General features: G+C 40.9%; 3 protein-coding genes across 3 annotated transcripts; 2 read left to right on the plus strand and 1 right to left on the minus strand.

Annotated features, from left to right (window-relative positions):
* Positions 1-42: 42 nt before the first annotated feature.
* Positions 43-8,510, minus strand: cdk5rap1 (CDK5 regulatory subunit associated protein 1). The gene is made up of 13 exons (XM_026168959.1): positions 7,716-8,510; positions 7,534-7,637; positions 7,415-7,449; positions 7,229-7,329; positions 6,946-7,156; positions 6,738-6,858; positions 2,645-2,875; positions 2,460-2,557; positions 2,307-2,362; positions 1,896-2,026; positions 1,648-1,797; positions 731-871; positions 43-360 (listed from the first exon to the last, which is right to left on the minus strand). Exons 1-13 carry the CDS (start codon positions 7,999-8,001, stop codon positions 229-231), a joined length of 1,797 nt encoding a protein of 598 aa, XP_026024744.1. The 5' UTR covers positions 8,002-8,510; the 3' UTR covers positions 43-228.
* A 4,103-nt stretch (positions 8,511-12,613) lies between these two features.
* Positions 12,614-14,037, plus strand: LOC113022185 (trichohyalin-like; the record flags this gene model as incomplete). Its single annotated transcript, XM_026167323.1, has 1 exon — positions 12,614-14,037. A coding segment is annotated over exon 1 (1,269 nt), but the record flags the coding sequence as incomplete, so codon positions are not given.
* Positions 14,038-18,051: 4,014 nt separating this feature from the next.
* LOC113022967 (trichohyalin-like) lies at positions 18,052-20,168 on the plus strand. The gene has a single exon (XM_026168960.1). The coding sequence runs from the start codon at positions 18,457-18,459 to the stop codon at positions 19,903-19,905; it is 1,449 nt and encodes a 482-aa protein (XP_026024745.1). The 5' UTR covers positions 18,052-18,456; the 3' UTR covers positions 19,906-20,168.
* Positions 20,169-20,486: the final 318 nt, after the last annotated feature.

The following is a 20,486-nucleotide window of genomic DNA, read 5'->3' on the forward strand; positions in this document are numbered from 1 at the left end:
TTAAAAAATGCCACTTTATGTATCACACAGAACACCGTCAGGCATCGTTCAAACAGCTTTTAATAAACTTCCATAGTTTGTTTACAAGTGAAACTTTCACAGCTTGTTGCAACAGTCCACCTGAAAGCATCCTCCATTTGTCAAAAACGTCAAACAAGTGATGAAGGAAATGTAGCAGTCTGTTCGATGTGGTATCATCCGAGTCCATCAATCAGTGACATGTTTAAGTCACGGTTGAGTGTGAGCTACATGTTCATCACGCTGGTCCTCAGGTGGAGTCCTACAGTGCACTTCTCTGGCTCTCAGGGAGCTGAGACTGAGAGCTCGACCTCTCAGGCTCTGGGAGTTGGCAGACAAGATCTAAAACAAGACAAAAGAAGACGCCAGAGAATAAAAGACTGAATACAAGAACCGTATTTATACATTCAAGATAATCAATATTCCTGAAACACTTTTCCAGTCACTTTCCTGACTGGTGACAGTGTACCCAGCATTTAAAGTTGGATCAACCAATGCTTACAGCAGAAACATTAAACTGCTGACATGATGATACATCATAAACACATGATATATTCACTAAAGGATCCCTTAAAACTTGGCTTTGACTATTTCAGGTAGTGGCCTAACACTCATTCAATCTGCCAAACATCTTGCTCATATAAATTGTGTTTTTTTAGAAGACAACAGATATTCTTTAAAGTTGCATCCGTCTATATCAATTATATCCTACCTTCACCAGCACATAGTCTCCAACACTGATGGGTACAGTGCTGAATGCTGTAGGCTGAACATGAACGTCCTCTTTGGGGAAAATCACTTTCATATTGCCATCAGTTCTTCCACACAGGTCCTCAGCAGATCTTTTACTTTCCTGAATAAAAATCAAAAGCAGCCAATTCAGTTTCTTTCGACTCAAAGCAATTTAAGTTCCAGTCAAGAAGCAACATCCAGGCCTTAAGCCCACAATGAAGTGCCAAAAAACTTAGTTACTCAGCAAGTAAACCACCACAAACCTTAACAAATGTCAAAATATCTAACTAAACAGCACTGAAAAGCATGAGTACAGTCTATTACTTTGTTTTACTATGTCATTGTGGTGGGACGTGGTCTTGCCGGCTTAAAACATTAACTATGTCCTGTTGTTGTTGTGTGTAGGCTGTAGCTGAAAAGCTGCAGCCGAGTATGTAAATCGACAGCCGCAATAAAGAGGTGTAGCGACAAGTGCAAATATGTGGTCGGGTCTGTCATGCATCGTTTACAGACGTACATTTGGACACTGGCAAGGCTTGAAGTTAGGGGGGCTAATACAACTCAATGAACTGGACCTCTCGACGATGTGCTGTTGGTGCCTCTTTAATGGAATAGCCATATAATGGGGCTGTTACCAGGTACAAAGTGTGCTTCAGTTTGTGCAGTAATTGTGCACATTTGTGTTTGTGTTTTACTCATATAGCTCAAAATGTCCAAAACCAATGGGTGACATCACAACAGCTACACCATCCTTTACATATGGCCTGTGGTTCAAGGGTGTGGCTGACGTAGTTACTGTTCACTGCTCTACCACCTGCAATCATGCTATTTGAAGGTCAACATATATTTAAAAACAATTTTGATAACACACTGGTAAACTCTGTGTGTATTACTCACTCCCTCCACCAGGACAAGCTGTGTACTGCCAATGAGAGCAGCGTTGACCCTTTCAGCTTCTCCTCTGAACACGGTGATGCACTCCTCCAGCCTTCGCTGCTTCACCTCCACTGGGACGTCATCTTGGAGCCGGTGGAAGGCATGCGTCTTCTGAATGTGTGGCAGACATGGAAAAACAATTACATCACATATCATTTAAAGGACGGGTGAAAAGAAAGTAAGTAAGTTCTAGAGTAAGAAGAACTCACCTTTCTCATACTGTAAGCAAAAAGGAATCCCACATTGTAGCCCACCTCTCTGATTAGAGACAAAGTCTGCTGGTGGTCGTCCTCAGTTTCACCACAGAAGCCTGAGATGAAGTCACTGCTGAGACTCACGTCTGACACACGAACAGAAATTATGTAAAACAGACTGTGGTTAAAGAGGACAGAAGGTGCTTTTCCTTATTTCTTAGTGTATTTTATAATTTTACAGATAGATTCAGGATTCTCCTGGAAAAAGGAGAAAGTTTTGTTAAAAATGAATGGACAATACCAAGATCTCTTTACATTCGTTCTACACACAAGTGAAAGATACTCAGGTAGTAAAATGAATGTTTAAATGTAATAATCATACCCAGAGACAGGTGACAAATTGAAGGAGAAACCTGATTTTAGTACCTGGGATGATCTGCTTTATGTTCCTCACAAGATCGAGGTAGGCCTCTCTGGTGTAGCTGTACATATTAGGAGGAAAACAACATGTTATGAGGACAATTAGTGGTGTTTAAGTTTAATTTCACAAAGTCATATGCTAGTGAACTAATCTCTTACCCGCGACGCATTGCTTTAAGGACCCGGCTGCTTCCACTCTGGGCTGGGAGGTGGATCTGCTTACAAATGTTCCCTCGCTCCGCAATCAGATGCAAAACCTGTAAGATCGACACACAGACCAGGTGAGCAGGGCTCACTGAACCAAGTGAATATCCAAAGGAAGAAAAGCATATTAAAGCAAATACCTCATCAGGAAAATCCTTGGGGTGAGGTGATGTGAATCTGATCCTCACGTTGGGATCGATACGTGACACTTGGTCGAGCAGGTCAGAGAAGCGCAGACCCCCCCGCTTTGTCTGGTAGACTGTCTTAAAGCCACGGCTGAGCTTGGTTGCATCTGAACCACAGAACTGCTCGTCTGACGTGTCCCTGTAGCTGTTCACATTCTGACCCAGCAGCGTCACCTCCTTCACACCCTGACAGAAGCACCCAGCACACACTCGTCAGGCACACTCAAGTGTTCATTTTAGAGAGCTGAACTCAAAGGACGACAAATTTGCAGCAGTGTCAGACACATGAATAATTCAGAAGAAAAGGATCAAAATCAACACCAGAGAACCAGACATAATTATTAAAGCACTCGCCTACTGCCTATAGAGTGCAAACTGTATAAACACACATCTACATATGAATTTGGAGAATCTATAAACAAGGTGGATGATATTTGGGCACTGAAAGCTCTCTGACCAATCATATTCAAGCTTTGGATTCCTTCAGTACAACAGTCTATGTTCAGAGCAAGAGGGAGATTGCATTTACTGTGTAGAAAAGAGGGATAATGTCTCTGTAATGTTAGGGTTTTCACTGTCATCACATTAGCTTCTTTTATCCATACCAGACCAGTTAGGGGTGGATCTGACTGAGAAACAGAGGGATGCTCCAAGCTCACAGCCCAACGATTTGTTAATGAGATGGTAAAGCATACCCTGCTTTAGCTCCTTTTTTACTTTACTGGACAGTTTAAATTACAGAATGAACATCATACTGTAACAACTGAGACCTCAAACTGACAAGTAGCGCAATTGCTGAGGTGACAGATCAGGTGAGTTGACTCATAATCAGGGGTGCACATAAGTGGTCCGCAGGTGCGCTTGCGCTGTCAAAATAAAAGACACGTACCTGCGGACCACTTATGTGCACCCCTGATTATAGATGCATACATCTTTTTAACGATAAGAGGCATTGTTGCCCCCTGCTGGCCATAATAAGAATTAAAGGTTTCATGTACTTTTTCATAAACTTCATTTTTCAGACTTAGAAGCTACAAACTTTTTTATAATAGCAGGAAGTCTATGATTTATGGGTTATTATCAAAAAATGACTGGTTGTACAGAATTTTGTCGACTTCCTTATTGCATGACCTCAATAAACACTTTCATGACGAGATTATGGTCTTAATCAATAGTTTCAACCTTTATTGAAAGGAACATGGCATATGTGAAGCCTGGCATAGTACATCATGGCTGGACCACTGTATCTGTACAGCTGATGGACATGCAGCTTTAGCAAACATGACTATTAGGTATGAGGTAACTGTGTCAGATCATATACCTTTTGGTTTTACTGTGAATGTGGAACAAATGCCAGCAACAACTGGAAACAATATTGCTAATATTGCTACCAGTGTAAAATTAGACTGGTCAGCTTGTAGTGAAGATGATTTCTTAGCTTATCATAGTAATACCGATATACATCTGAACATTTCTTTGCCGAAAGAAGCTATTTTGTGCAAGGATGTCAACTGTAAGAATGCTGTGCATAAACATTTACTCTGCTCCATGTATGATGATATAGTGACTGCTCTGCATGAAAGTGGCACACTGCTTGATAAACAATATAAGCATAAGAAACCTAACATCAGACCTGGCTGGAAAGAACATGTATCCATGTACCATGATGAAGCTCGCATAGCTTATAAATGTTGGGCCATGGCTGGAAGACCTAAACAAGGCCCAGAATTTGAACAGAAAAAATGTGCGAATGCCAGATATAAGTACGCTGTTCGCTTTATAACTAAAAATGAGCAAATGCTAAGAGCAGATTCTTTGGCCAGGAAAATGCTGTGTAATAATACGGCAGATTTTTGGAAAGAGGTGAAAGCTCTTAATAACTGTAAACCATCTCTACCATCAACTGTTGAAGGTGTTTCTGGGGCAGATAACAATGCAGCATTATGGAGACAGCATTACAGTGCGTTGTTTAACTGTATAAAAAGTGATCCATATGAGGACAATCTTGACATGAGTAATGACACAATAAGTGTAAGGACACATGAAGTATATGAAGCCATTCATAGGTTGTCTGATAATAAATCCTCTGGTTTGGATCACATCACTGCAGAACATTTAAAACATGCTAGTTTAAGGCTAGCTCCTCTTTTAGCACTCTGTTTCACTGGGTTTATGATTCATGGCATATTACCAGACTCAATGCTGTGTATTTTACTGGTACCAGTTATGAAAGACAAAGCTGCAAAAGTGAGCTGTTTGGATAATTACAGGCCGATTGCACTAGCCAGTATTTTATCTAAGGTGTTAGAAAGAATCTTGTTTGACAGAGTTAGTGTGTTCATCTCTTCTCTGGATAATCAGTTTGGCTTCAAAGCACGGCACTGACATGTGCATATATGCACTCAAGGAAATAGTTAGTTTGTATAGGGCTAAAAATTCATCTGTCCTCATGTGTTTCATTGATGCCTCTAAGGCTTTTGATCGAGTGAACCACAGAAAACTTTTTGATAAATTGAAGACACGGGGAGTTCCTCAGTACATCGTGAGGATTCTCTCTTACTGGTACGCTCATCAGAACATGCAGGTTAAATGGGGAAGCAGTATTTCTGCCCCCTTTGGTGACAGCAATGGTGTCAGACAGGGTGGGATTTTGTCTCCAATTTTATTTAATTTATATGTCGATGATTTGTCCATACAGCTGAGAGCCTGTAACACTGGGTGTATATTAGGTGAAGCACTGATAAATCATCTTATGTATGCAGATGACCTGGTTGTTTTTAGTCCAAGCAGTGCTGGGTTACAGGATCTTCTTAATGTCTGTACTGAATATGGTGTGCAATATGACATTGAGTACAATGCTGCTAAAAGTGCTGTTTTGATATGTAGAACCAAGCAGGATAAACAGCTAAATTTCCCTTTGTTTAAACTGGCACAAAAAACTCTTGAAGTTCATAAAAAGGTGAAATACCTCGGTCACTTTATTACTGAGCAAATGAATGATGATGATGACATATACAGACAACGATGTAAGCTCTATGTGCAGGCAAATACTATTGCACGCAAATTCAGCTTTTGTTCACTTCCAGTTAAAGTGGCTTTGTTTAAAGCGTATTGCACACCGCTATATACTGCCCCCTTGTGGTCATCCTACAAACAATGTAGCATGCAGAAGCTGCATGTTGCATATAATGATGCGATGAGAATCCTTTGCAGGATACCTAGAAGTGGTAGTGCCAGTCAGATGTTTGTAGCTGTGGGTGTTTGGACTTTTAAAGCACTTTTAAGAAAGTTAATGTTCAGTTTTAGAGAACGACTGGATGGTTCGAGTAACAGTATAATTTTAGCACTTACAGATCCGACAGTGAGTGGTTCCCGTTACTCATCCAGTCTCAGAAAGCACTGGTTAAAGTGTTTGTGTATTTATTGATTTATTTTAAGTAATTGTGTTTTATGTATATTATGGTTTTATATTTTTACAAATGCTTTATATACTTATTTATATACATATATATATTTAATGGTATACCTTGTGTTGTGTGTGTGTGTGTGTGTGTGGGGGGGGGGGGGGGGGGGGGAGTTGTGTGTGTGTGTTTCTTGTCTTGTTTTTATGGACATGTAGTCTGCCAATAAAGATTGAATTGAATTGAATTGAATGTTTTCAGTCTTATCTCCCCTCGACCCCAACCAGTTACAGCAGATAGCTGTCCCTTCCTGGTTCTGCTGGAGGTTTCTTCCTGTTTAAAAGGGAGTTTTTCCTTCCCACTGTTGCCAAGTGCGTGCTCATGGGGTGTTGTTTTATTGTCTGGGCTTTTGCTTACCACATAAAGTGCTTGGAGGCAACTCTTCTCGTGATTTGGTGCTATATAAGTAAAACTGAATTGAGTTTGTTTCATAAGTCATGTTAAATTATTGTTGTATAGATTTTGCATTTATCATAAAACACAAACACAAAGTCACTTTCTTTTTTGTTTGTTTCCTATTCTGTTGTTGCGTGGTTACAAATGCAGGAGTTTTTCCAACCAACCTTAATGTTGAAGTTACAGCTTACCTGATCAGAGAGCATACGAACTTCCTCCAGGATAGAGCGGACGGGTCGACTCCTCTCTCTCCCTCGAGTGAAGGGAACAATGCAGTAACTGCACATGTTGTCACAGCCTCGCATGATGGACCTGCCGGTACACAAAACCATCAGCAGATTCAGTATGAAGATGCGTTGTTACAGGAAAAGGCGGATAACCATTTGATAAACAACATACACAAAAGCACTGTGCCCCCGAGGCGCGTGGTGGACGGGCATGACGTCAGCATAGGTCTCCTCTAAAGAGAGCAGCACATTGCACGCCTGCTGACCTCCATCAGATACAGCCAAGAGACGCGGAAGGTCCCGGTATGCATCTGGACCGGCGAGGACATCTACGAGCTTCTCTCGCTCCAGAAGCTCCATCTTCAGCCTCTCCGCCATACAGCCTGAGACAAACACACCCATGAACGTACCCTTAATGTGACCTCCATCATCTGAGTGCATGAGAGCTTACTCACCTAAAATTCCAATTTTCATTGGTGTGTGGGTCTTTAATCGTTTCCTCTTCATAGCTGTTAGTTGTTGCAGTCTATTCCATATTGTTTGCTCAGCCTTTTCTCTGTTAAGAAAAGAGATTAGGTTGCAAAGCTGCCATCACCTAGCACTAGATTTCAAAACTTTTCATGTTTGATCTTTGCTCCTACCTTACAGAGCACGTTACCAGAAGAACAACATCTGCCTGCAAGTACACGCACATCTTAAACAAACTGCATTAAAGTTACTTCTGCTAGAATCATAAAATAAAACCAGAAGTCAGCTGTACCTCGCTTAGATGAGCTGTGCGCTGATAGCCCTTCTTCTGCAGTATGGACCAGGCTATCTCTGTGTCATTCACATTCATTTGACATCCATAGGTTTCAAAATAAACTGCAACAATAAGCCAAAGAACCCCTTTAGCATCACCACAAACATTCAAAGCTAAGTAAACAAATGGCTTTCACCGACCTTTCCTTGAGTTTCCCATCAACAAGCCTTCAGAGAGATAGTCATGCTTTTCTGAGGGTTCTTCATCTGCAGCACGGCTCCTGTTAGCTGGAAGCCCTTTAACGAAATCCTGAAAACTTGGACCAGATGATAGCCGACTCTTGAACTTGTCTACAGTCTTCTTCTTTTCTCTCACAGTGTCAACAGCGCTAGCCAGTTTAGAACAGTATCTAGCCTGGATGCGGCTGACAGGTGGCCAGTGTTGGGTTACTGTAAATATGGGTTTTAAAGTCCTGAGGTACTCCATGCTTAGCTAACCACAAGAGCAAAGGCTTCGTAATTCCCTATCGGGTGTATCTGGAAATGAGCGACTATGTATTTTAGTTAGCTACCTTTGCCGCAACCTAAAAACTAACATAGTGTCAAAAGTCCCTTTTTACTCAGTAAGATACAGCACGAGTGCTAACTACCTCGAGTGAATTGTCACTCAGGTACAGATATCATGTGGAGCCAAAGATGTCTTAGTATCAAGAGGAGTCACTCCCTGTTTCAAGTACCTGACGCTAATGAAACCCGGAAAAACGTGTCACTCTTGTGAAGTGTTGCTACATACTAGTAAGTTTGTTTCAAACATAGAGGAAGCTCGAAATGAGGTAAAAAAAAAAATTTGTTTTTAAGTCAATTCAGGTGCTTATCTGGTGTGTTAATAAGATGTTACTGTGTCGTAAAAGATAATTAAATGTCAGACTGAAAATCCTCGAGAAGTCCGTAATGTCCGTTAGACAAAAATGTCACTGTACGTCCATCTTCACGGTCCGTCATCATAAACTCCTTATTCTAAACTATGGTTCCGTATGTGCGACAAAGCTTTGAAGGGAACTTTAACATTTACAGAATCGGGTTATTGATGGTGAGAGACGGATTTATGTCGTTAGGTTATTGTTCAAAACTCAGTTGAGATCGAGATTAGTGTGGCGAATGAAATAAAAAGTTAATGATTTGTGTTTGTTTATTTGCTTGCTTGTTTTGTTATTTACATGAATCGATTGAGCTATCGAGCGTTTTCTCATTCATTCATTCATGCACAAGTTTAATTCAAGTCAAGTAGCGTTTTATTGTCAACATAACAATATACACTCAAGTATACAGTAGGACGAAATATCACCCTCCTGGATCAAAGGTGCACAGTGTAAAAATAAAATGAAAAAATTTAAATATACATACATACAACTATACATTAATAAGATAAACTAAGAGTGAGTACAACACTATTGTTCTTGAATACAGAGAGAGTAAGAATAGAAAACAATGAGAATTAGAATAAATAAGTACAATACACAGACAGATACGAACAGTGCAATACAGAATAGTGCAAGTATCGGGAGTGAGAGGGAGTGTTTTGTAGTCCAAGAAGAGAGTCCAGTGTGGAGGAGAGCAGCATGGTGTTCAGGAGCCGGACTGCTTGGGGGAAAAAATGTAGTGATGGCCAAATGAAGCTTTCTGAAGCATTGAAGCTTGTATTGAAAAAGGGTTCATTACTCGAAGCTTTTCAACACAGTCCTCTCTGGTCACATCTGGTGGCCAAAAATATGAAGAGCAGCTTGAAGCTCCAAAATGAAACGAACTGCTTCATTATGACTGCCCACTCTACAGCGCAGAGTTCACACTTCTGTCTGATATTGGGCCACCGTTGTCTTGCTTTGAACATGTATTTTTTGGGGTGAAAAAAATGTTGTTTATTTGTTTAATAAACAATTTTGATACATAAACTTTCCTTGATTAAACATGTGTCACGGTGTGGTCTTTCTTTACTTGTGACTTCTTGATGTCGGTAAATACAGTAATTGAAAAACACATAATATACATGTAATAATGTACAACAGATTATGGAGTATGCTTCTGCTGTGAGGTCCTGCCTCCATGTACTAATGCAATTAATCACTGGACAGCTGGACAGGTATGTTTATATATAATATTATATTAGGCCAATTTTCTTATATATGTTTTTGACCTGGGGGTAGAATTGATTGTGAACTGCAAAGGGAAAATGCTTATAAACTTGCAAATTAAAAACATGATGCATTTAAGGAAACCCCTTTTAAATTTTATTTAAGAATTAGTTCCACTGTGCGATGGCCGAATCTGTTTCTTTTCATGGAGATAATTTCCCCTGCCTTCCCCTCACATGGAACAGAAGAGGCTGGAGTGCACAGAAACTGTAGAGATGCAGGTATACGGTCTTCCCGGGCCTCACAGACTATCACCTAAAAAGAATAAACAAAGTAAATTGCTGCACATTTTGTAGAATACCATTTTAAGATTATTTTTAAAATAAAATATATTTTTTATAACATTAAAAGTAAAGAGTCAAATGGAAGTCTTTCTAAAGTTATTTAATGATATTTATATTATGAAGTAGACTTTTGACATTTTAAGTTTCACGCTATTGGACAATCTCGCTGACTTGCTCCTTATGCCGCAGTCGTCTTCTGCAGCATAGGGGAGTAAACAGTTGGTGGGAGGGCTGATGTTGGACAGCCATGATGCTAGTGGCTATCCCAATAACGCACTCAGCGGACCATACAATCCTCTGGAGGGCTCTGCGGTCGGACGCGTGGCAATTTCCATACCAGACTGTGATGCAGCAGGTTAGGGTGCTCTGTACGGTACCCCTGTAGAAGGTGTTAAGGATGGGTTTGGGGAGGCGCACCTTCTTCAGTCGTCTCTTGAAATGCAGGCACTGCCGAGCTCTTTTTGTCACTGATTTGGTGTTACTGGTCCAGGACAGGTCCTCTATGAAGTGAACACTGAGGAATCTGGTGCTCTTCACTCCGTCTACAGTGACACCAGCAATGCTGAGCGAGAGATGGACAGCCTCGGCTTTCCTAAAGTCAACAATCAGCTCTTTTGTCTTGTCAACATTGAGACATAGATTCTTGTCCTGCCACCAAAGCGCCAGCCGCTGCACCTCCTCCCTGTATGCCGCATCATCATCGTCCCTGATGAGTACCACCACTGTGGTGTCATCTGCAAGCTTGATAATGTCGTTTGCTTTTGTTATGCCCCCCCACACACACACACACACACACACACACACACACACACACACACACAAACCCACCACCCAAGAAAGAGCAAAAACAATGTACTTTTAAGTAAGTAAGTAAAATTTATTTATATAGCACATTTCACAGATAAAAATCACAAAGTGCTTTACAGTAAGATCAGACATACAAGTTAAAATTAATTAAATTAGTTAAAAGCCCGTTTGTATAAAAATGTCTTCAGCTGCTTTTTAAAGGAGTCAGTAGAGTCTAGACAGCGTAAAGACAACGGCAGAGAGTTCCACAGCCTCGGTGCCAGTGCCTGAAAAGCCCGATCCCCACGTGTTTTAAATCTAGTACGTGGGACCACCAGTAGCCTCTGACCTGAAGACCTAAGTGCTCGGGATGAAGCATGAGGTTTCAACAGGTCAGAGATATACTGGGGAGCTTCACCATGCAGAGCTCTAAAAGTTACAACTAAAATTTTAAAATGAACCCTAAAATTTACAGGCAACCAATGAAGAGAAGCCAAAACTGGAATAATGTGTGACCTCTTGTTTGTACCAGTTAAAAGTCTTGCCGCTGCATTCTGTACAGACTGAAGGCGATCCAGAGCTGATTTGTTAAGACACGTAAAAAGACCGTTACAAAAATCCAAACGAGAAGAGATAAAAGCATGAATAATCATCTCAAGTTCTGCCTTTGACACCAGCAGCCTGAGTTTAGAAATGTTTCTTAGATGATAAAAACTGTTCCGGACAAGTTGTTTAGAGTGTTTCTCAAGAGACATTGAACTGTCAAATATAACACTGTGGAGTGTTTATATGCATACTTTATATGCAGCCATTTATTTACATCGCCAGTGAGCAATGCAAAAATAACAAACAAAAAAATCCCTAAAGGTACTCAAGCTTCCCGATTAAAAAAACAACAAAAAAATCCAACCAAAAAAGAAAACTGAGTCAGCAGAAAGGGCTTCATACCACTACTAGGCTGCTGCAGTGGACAATACATACACAGTGAGAAAGGCACGAAAATGCTACTTTACAAAGCTACTCACAACTATTTACAACGGAAATGCTCAAGCGCCAGACACACACATCGGGTTATACATGCAAGTTTTCAGACAAAGACACTAAGTAAGCTTGGAAGGACAGGCTGTTTGTTGGGTGGTGGAGGCTGGAGAGAGGGGACCAGGGGGTTGTCATCTGGTGGTTAAGTACTGGTGTGATCAACCAATTATTCAATCCCAGAACAGAAATGAATTCCACCCAATGACATAAGAGGCTGATTATAAAAATGATCCATGCACGCCTTATGACCTACAGCACGTACAGTTAACACAGCTAAATGGCCGAGAAATTGCAAAGTTCCTTTTGAAATAAAGCTATTCAAAGTCATTTAACTGTGACTACAATAATAGCAATGTTAGCCAGCAAACAAAACGTTAGCACTAATTAACATAAGCTCCTAGGTGATGGTACTGTTTCAAGTTCTCTCATTGTTTGACATGTAGGGTGGATATTTTGGTGACACTGAGATTAGCGAGACACTAAACAGCAGTGTAATATCAACGCTAGATTAGATGTTTTCTAATCCGATAAACTGAAATGATTCCAGTTTAGAGAAGATGTTTGTCGCCTGTTTGTTTGAGTGACAGGAACAGGAAACAGTGGCTGGAAATGACTGTTGTGTTACATGAGGGTAAAGAAGGGCTTTAAGCACCTGGGTAAAAACTGGACCCATGATGAAACACTACAACAAGTACAACATATTCTTCAGTTTTAATATGTGACCATACTGTGCAGACTCTATGGTAAATAACAGAGATTGAAACTTTACTGATAATTTGTCCAATTTAAAAAATGCCCTCTTCCACAAATGTCCTGTGACACACTCATTGGCTAAAAGAATGATGATGTCACACACATTTAGAATCATACCACCATTCTTTCCTTTGATCCTTTGATCCAAAAACCTATAAATAGGGGTGAAGCGCAACGACTTTTAGTCCGTTTCTCGCAGCGTTGATGTGTGCAGCATTGAACCGTTCGCCAGAAAAGCCTTTTGAAATATTTGGATCCTTTGCAATTGTAACTGTATCCAGACACAACATGTCTCAAACAAATCCAAAGGGACAAGAAGTTGACGCCTACACTCTTCCTTGGGATGAGCCACTAGACTCTTCCATTTCCTCTCTTCCTTGGTGTGACCAAGTGGAACTAGAGGAAAAGCGTTTGGAAGAAATGGAGGCTGAAGCGCTCAGAAACACAGAGAACATTAAGTTCTTGATGGAGGAAAATGAGCGAAAGAGCGCTCAACTAAAAAAGTTATCATACCAGCTTCAAGAAAAGGAAGCTATTATTGAGGAGAAACAACAGGATCTCCAAGACATGGACAAAAAGAACCAGGAGCTCCAAGGAAAACTTGATGAAGCCCTGCAACAAAATAAAAAACTTGCCCAAGAGAAGAAACAAGATGGCATGAAGAAGAGAGGGCTGCAGAGCAATCTCCAAGAAATGGAGCTAATGTACAGTGTAGACAAAAAAAGGCTTGATCGCACACTGCAAGAAAATGAAAAGCTCCTCCAAGAGAAAAGGCAACAGGAGTTAAAAGAGAAAGAAATGCATTCCAAGCTTCAGAGCATCGAGCAACAAAATGAAAGCTTGCAAGGAAAGCTTGATCAAGCTCTGCGACAAAATAGAAAACTCCTCCAAGAGAAGATGCAAGACAGCACGAAGAAGAGAGGGCTGCACTCCAATCTCCGAGACATGGAGCTAATGTACAGTGTAGACAAAAAAAGGCTTGATCGCACAGAGCAAGCAAACGAGAAGCTTCTCCAAGAGAAAAGGGAACAAGAAATCAAACAAAAAGAAATGGATTCCAATCTGCAGAGCATCAAGCAACAAAATGAAAGCTTGCAAGGAAAGCTTGATGAAGCTCTGCAACAAAATAAAGCAATCCTTCAAGAGAAAGAGAAGCTGGACAGAAAGCAGGGAGACATGGAGTGCCAACTCCAGCTCATGGAGGGAAACAACAGGATGCTGCAGGTAAAGTTCGATGAGACACTGCACAAATATCAAGACCTGCTTCAAGAGAGAGAACAGCTGGTCGGTAAGCAGAGAGAAGAAAAACTTCTTCTCCAGGAGTTTGAGAAGAAAAACCAAAACCTGCAAGAACTTTACAACAAAATGAAGTTCAAAGCATCTGAGCTGGAAGGAGAAAATGAAAAGCTGCAAAAACAGGAGGCAACATCTAAAGTGCTGAAAGAAAGGTTGGAAGAAAAACAAGCTGAAAAAGAAGAAGTGCAGAAAAAATGCAACAAGCTGCAGAAGCAAAACACAGAAAAAATCGAGGAGCTGATCCTCATCCTCGAGAAAAAGCAGAAAAAGAAAAAACGCTTCTTCTGGAGGAAGAACACTCCTTCTTTCACTACTGCCAATGTCACCTCTTCTTCCCCCACCTCTGCTCCAGCTTAATTCCCCCCCCTCCCCCCAACACCTCTCCCATCTCCCTCCCCTCTTTTCACAGTCACCCCCCAACCAGTCCCGACAGTTGACTGCCCCCTCTAGAGCTTGGTTCTGTCATAGGTTTCTTCCTTTAAAGGGAGTTTTTCCTATCCACTGTCGCCTAGTGCTTGCTCAGAGGGGATTGTTGGGGTTTTCTCTCCTCTCTCCCTTTACTTTACGCTCTTCTTTACATCCCACCCACCCACCCCCACCTTCTCTTTTTTCTTAATAATTGAACAATAAAAACAATTGGTCACTAATTAAATGTGTCAAATCAGTGTCTTTATTCAAGAATACAAGAAATGGGTAATAGCTGCATGTGTGTTTGTGTGTGTGCATAATATGCATACTTTACGTGTTGGATCCAAATCCCACAAGGAATTAAATAAAACAAGAAGACAAACAAAAACAAATATTTCTCTCCCTTCCCAGGTCAGGAATCAGGATGAGGAAGAAATGAGGTCAGATCAGTGCAGGTTTTTGCACTACTGACATAAAGTTTCTGCTGATTAAAAAAAGTATGTCGATATTTCTGAAATACATTTGCAAACAAATAACTTTGACAACTTGTGTTTTTTCATAAAAGAAAAATCAGAGAGCAGAGCTGGTAAAACAGCTTAGCTCCGCAGGTTACAGGAGATCAGATGCCAAATACTTTTCATGACAGTCTTCGTTACTGCATAAATCTCCCCTTTTATCATTGATCAGTAAATCACTGCATATACATTCATCTAACCGTTATAATTTCATGAGTAAAGACTCTCAGATGACTGAATGGCGGTTTTAGTAAATGTTGAACTTTATTGTGATTTCTATTTTTAAAATCAATTGCACACATTTTGATTTCGTTTTGCAAGCTGCTGATTTCACACAGATCCACTGCCCAAACGTGCCTTTGAGTTTTTCATCATTTAACAAGAATAGGCTCAGGCAATCATTGTGTAATTAGGCTTTGGGAAGGTCTGGGGACAGGTATGATGATGGTGGTGGTTTTAAAGCACTGTGGCACAACAGCTTGACTCAGGGAGATGTTAAAGATGCCCGCTAGGACATCAGTCAGCTGGTCAGCACGGGCTCCGAGCACGCGTCCAGGTATATTGTCTGGTCCAGCAGCTTTGTGTGGGTTGACTTTAGTGAGAGTCCTTCTCACACTGGCCGTGGACAGGGACAGCACTTGGTTGTCTGGCGACGGGGTGGCCCTCTGTAGTCCATCTTGCATCCCATTTAAAGAAGTTCGTGTTCGCACTGCGCTTGGATGTCCTGGCTTCTGAGGTTAAGGTGTACGGCTCCTGGTTGTCAACTGACCAATTTATCATGGCAAAGCCTGTGGTGGACAAAAGATAAGAGGCTGATTATAAAAATGATCCATGCACGCCTTATGACCTACAGCATGTACAGTTAACACAGCTAAATGGCTGTGAAATTGTAAAATTACTTTTGAAATAAAGCTATTCAAAGTCATTTAACTGGGACTACAATAATAGCAATGTTAGTGCTAATGTTTGTTTGCTGGCTAATTAAAATAAGCTGCTAGGTGATGGTACTGTTTCAAGTTCTCTCATTGTTTGACATGTAGGGCAGATATTTTGGTGACACTGAGATCAGCCAGACACTAAACAGCAGTGTAATATCAACGCTAGATTAGATGTTTTCTAATCCGATAAAATGACATTATTCCTGTTTATAGAAGATGTTTGTCGTCTGTTTGTTTGACTGACAGGAACAGGAAATAGTGGTTGGAAATTACTGTTGGTGTTACATGAGGGTAAAGAAGGGCTTTAAGCACCTGGGTAAAAACTGGACCCATGATGAAACACTACAACAAGTACAACATATTCTTCAGTTTTAATATGTGACCATACTGTGCAGACTGCTGATGAGTTACACGGTTACATTTCATTAATCATTGTTAAACTAAAGTGGTAAGCAGTTACTTTATCCTTTCACTTAAAATTTCCAGGAAAAACACTACCTTGGCTACTTTTGTGCTTACATTTGATCTATGCTGGGTCACTACTTTTGCACTATAATGCTGCTGCTGACACCTTGGTTCACACTGACAACTAGAAAAAAGCTGATAGGAAAAGAAGGATGGAAAATGCCTGGAATTTAGTTACACTTGCAAATACTGCTTCCTCCAAACTGCAAGCATCAATAAAATGTTACAGTATTGTTTTCTATATCTGTGCATATATCCTTATTGGTAGTTTTCTCGAAATAGAAGCTCTTCATTTAAAAAAAAAAATCTCTGATAACATTGCTGAAGCTAGCGCCCACCCCTACTGCGCATACTGCAAATATAAAACTGATATATACTTACATCATGGAGCAGTTGATGTCTGGTTTCCGACAAATACAGTAAAGAGGTGCGTTCTCCCCCTCCATACCAGTGTTCTCAGGCACTGCTACATGGTCAGTGTCAGACACTTCACTGTCCTACAACATACCACATAGGACCACATTAGAAATGACATGTATGTAGACATGCTAATTATACCTGGCTAAATGGATGCAGTAACAAAATGTTACTTAACTACTCTAGTTATTAGTTTCCAGATGTGTGCAGTTGCTCCAGTCTTACTGACAGTATACTGCTTCAAACACCAGTGCCAACATTTTATTTTTTAAATCTTAGTATGATTCTGCACCAAGACTTGTGGCCTGTTGCTCGGTAACTTATTGTCTGACTACATTAACTACACTTCATAAACATCATTCATTTTCTCCTACTTATTTTATTCAGGTTGTATTCCAGCTGTCATAGGGCAAAAGTACACCCTGGACAGGTCGCCAGTCTGTTGGAGGGTTATTAGAGAGACTCAGACAACCACTCACACCAACAGCCAACTAACCTAACCCCGCGCATGTCTTTGGAGTTCAACACCAGTCTGGCCGAATCACAGATAAGCAGGGTGTCTGTGCTGCAGAGCACAGCTGTGTCAGAGACTCTCGACATCAATGTAGCGTTAAGGATGCGGAGCGATGGGTCCACTAACACAATGTAAATATTAAAGTTCTCGCCATTGTCAATATGCTGTTGCGCCCTTGTTCGTATTATTGCAACCATATCTCGAGTCTAGCTTACCCTAAAAGTTTGGAGAGAATTGGTCTGTTAATAAACGCGATCGATTGTTTGGGACTGCTCTAGCAATCACGTCGCATAAACAACTCTACTTCCGGTGGGAAAACTAATTAAGGGTAAAGTCGCACTAATAACACCTACCACTCGCGTTCATAAGCATACACTATGATCACTTCCACGCAGTAACGTTGTAATAAATGTAATCCCCGGTAAAGTCAATTAGCGAACACTACTGGCATGTAATGCCAATGGCGACCATTTCACAAACTGTAGAAAATGCTCAAAATGTGGTCGGCACCAAAAGTGAAGGGCTGACAGTTGTGTTTATATACGAACCGTAAGCGCTAATGTTGGTTAGCATCAGCTAAAGCGAGGAAGTTTGACACTTGCAGAGGCAGTGAACGCAGAGAGAGCTTAAAAACGCATTGTGGGGTTTTTTTGTTTAGTCTTTGCTTCGTTGCTTTGCTTCGGGATTTTTTTTGCATTAAGACGTTGCACACAAAATTACAGATATAACGGTGACTTAGCTGCTCGTTGGATAAACCCATGGACCTTAGAAAAGATCAACACTACTCGGATGTAAGCACCCGTGTATAACACAATAGGCAAAATTACGCTTGCTAACCTTTCCACATGACAGGCTTCACATTAAATAAACATTTTTTCAAATACTCACCATGATCTGAGACCGTTTAAATATTTTGTTCCTCTGAAAATATGGCAGTATGAAGCTAAACCTTTAGCTTGACGGCTAAAGCAATGCTAAGATTTACACGGAAACGATCAGCGGACATCGGTCTACATTCTTCTTCTATGGTAGCAGCCTGGGCAGAGTAACAGCCAACTTTAAACTGCGCCATCTGTTGGCACCAATTACAGTAGAAAACATTATTGCGACAACACGTTTTTGGGGGAAAATAACAGAGATTGAAACTTTACTGATAATTTGTCCAAGTTGAAAAATGCCCTCCTCCAAAAATATCACGTGACAACCTCATTGCCTTACAGAATTATGACGTCACACACATGTAGAATCTTACCACCATTCTTTCCTTTGATCCTTTGATCCAAAAACCTATAAATAGGGGTGAAGCGCAACGACTTTTAGTCCGTTTCTCGCAGCGTTGATGTGTGCAGCATTGAACCGTTCGCCAGAAAAGCCTTTTGAAATATTTGGATCCTTTGCAATTGTAACTGTATCCAGACACAACATGTCTCAAACAAATCCAAAGGGACAAGAAGTTGACGCCTACACTCTTCCTTGGGATGAGCCACTAGACTCTTCCATTTCCTCTCTTCCCTGGTGTGACCAAGTGGAACTAGAGGAAAAGCGTTTGGAAGAAATGGAGGCTGAAGCGCTCAGAAACACAGAGAACATTAAGTTCTTGATGGGGGAAAATGAGCGAAAGAGCGCTCAACTAAAAAAGTTATCATACCAGCTTCAAGAAAAGGAAGCTATTATTGAGGGGAAACAACAGGATCTCCAAGACATGGACAAAAAGAACCAGGAGCTCCAAGGAAAGCTTGATGAAGCCCTGCAACAAAATAAAAAACTTGCCCAAGAGAAGAAACAAGATGGCATGAAGAAGAGAGGGCTGCAGAGCAATCTCCAAGAAATGGAGCTAATGTACAGTGTAGACAAAAAAAGGCTTGATCGCACACTGCAAGAAAATGAAAAGCTCCTCCAAGAGAAAAGGCAACAGGAGTTAAAAGAGAAAGAAATGCATTCCAAGCTTCAGAGCATCAAGCAACACAATGAAAGCTTGCAAGGAAAGCTTGATCAAGCTCTGCGACAAAATAGAAAACTCCTCCAAGAGAAGATGCAAGACAGCACGAAGAAGAGAGGGCTGCACTCCAATCTCCGAGACATGGAGCTAATGTACAGTGTAGACAAAAAAAGGCTTGATCGCACAGAGCAAGCAAACGAGAAGCTTCTCCAAGAGAAAAGGGAACAAGAAATCAAACAAAAAGAAATGGATTCCAATCTGCAGAGCATCAAGCAACAAAATGAAAGCTTGCAAGGAAAGCTTGATGAAGCTCTGCAACAAAATAAAGAAATCCTTCAAGAGAAAGAGCAGCTGGACAGAAAGCAGGGAGACATGGAGTGCCAACTCCAGCTCATGGAGGGAAACAACAGGATGCTGCAGGTAAAGTTCGATGAGACACTGCACAAATATCAAGACCTGCTTCAAGAGAGAGAACAGCTGGTCGGTAAGCAGAGAGAAGAAAAACTTCTTCTCCAGGAGTTTGAGAAGAAAAACCAAAACCTGCAAGAACTTTACAACAAAATGAAGTTCAAAGCATCTGAGCTGGAAGGAGAAAATGAAAAGCTGCAAAAACAGGAGGCAACATCTAAAGTGCTGAAAGAAAGGTTGGAAGAAAAACAAGCCGAAAAAGAAGAAGTGCAGAAAAAATGCAACAAGCTGCAGAAGCAAAACACAGAAAAAATCGAGGAGCTGATCCTCATCCTCGAGAAAAAGCAGAAAAAGAAAAAACGCTTCTTCTGGAGGAAGAACACTCCTTCTTTCACTACTGCCAATGTCACCTCTTCTTCCCCCACCTCTGCTCCAGCTTAATTCCCCCCCCCTCCCCCCAACACCTCTCCCATCTCCCTCCCCTCTTTTCACAGTCACCCCCCAACCAGTCCCGACAGTTGACTGCCCCCTCTAGAGCTTGGTTCTGTCATAGGTTTCTTCCTTTAAAGGGAGTTTTTCCTATCCACTGTCGCCTAGTGCTTGCTCAGAGGGGATTGTTGGGGTTTTCTCTCCTCTCTCCCTTTACTTTACGCTCTTCTTTACATCCCACCCACCCACCCCCACCTTCTCTTTTTTCTTAATAATTGAACAATAAAAACAATTGGTCACTAATTAAATGTGTCAAATCAATGTCTTTATTCAAGAATACAAGAAATGGGTAATAGCTGCATGTGTGTTTGTGTGTGTGCATAATATGCATACTTTACGTGTTGGATCCAAATCCCACAAGGAATTAAATAAAACAAGAAGACAAACAAAAACAAATATTTCTCTCCCTTCCCAGGTCAGGAATCAGGATGAGGAAGAAATGAGGTCAGATCAGTGCAGGTTTTTGCACTACTGACATAAAGTTTCTGCTGATTAAAAAAAGTATGTCGATATTTCTGAAATACATTTGCAAA

The sequence above is a fragment of the Astatotilapia calliptera genome, chromosome 5, assembly GCF_900246225.1.
Source record: "Astatotilapia calliptera chromosome 5, fAstCal1.2, whole genome shotgun sequence".
Classification (NCBI taxonomy): Eukaryota; Metazoa; Chordata; class Actinopteri; order Cichliformes; family Cichlidae; genus Astatotilapia; species Astatotilapia calliptera.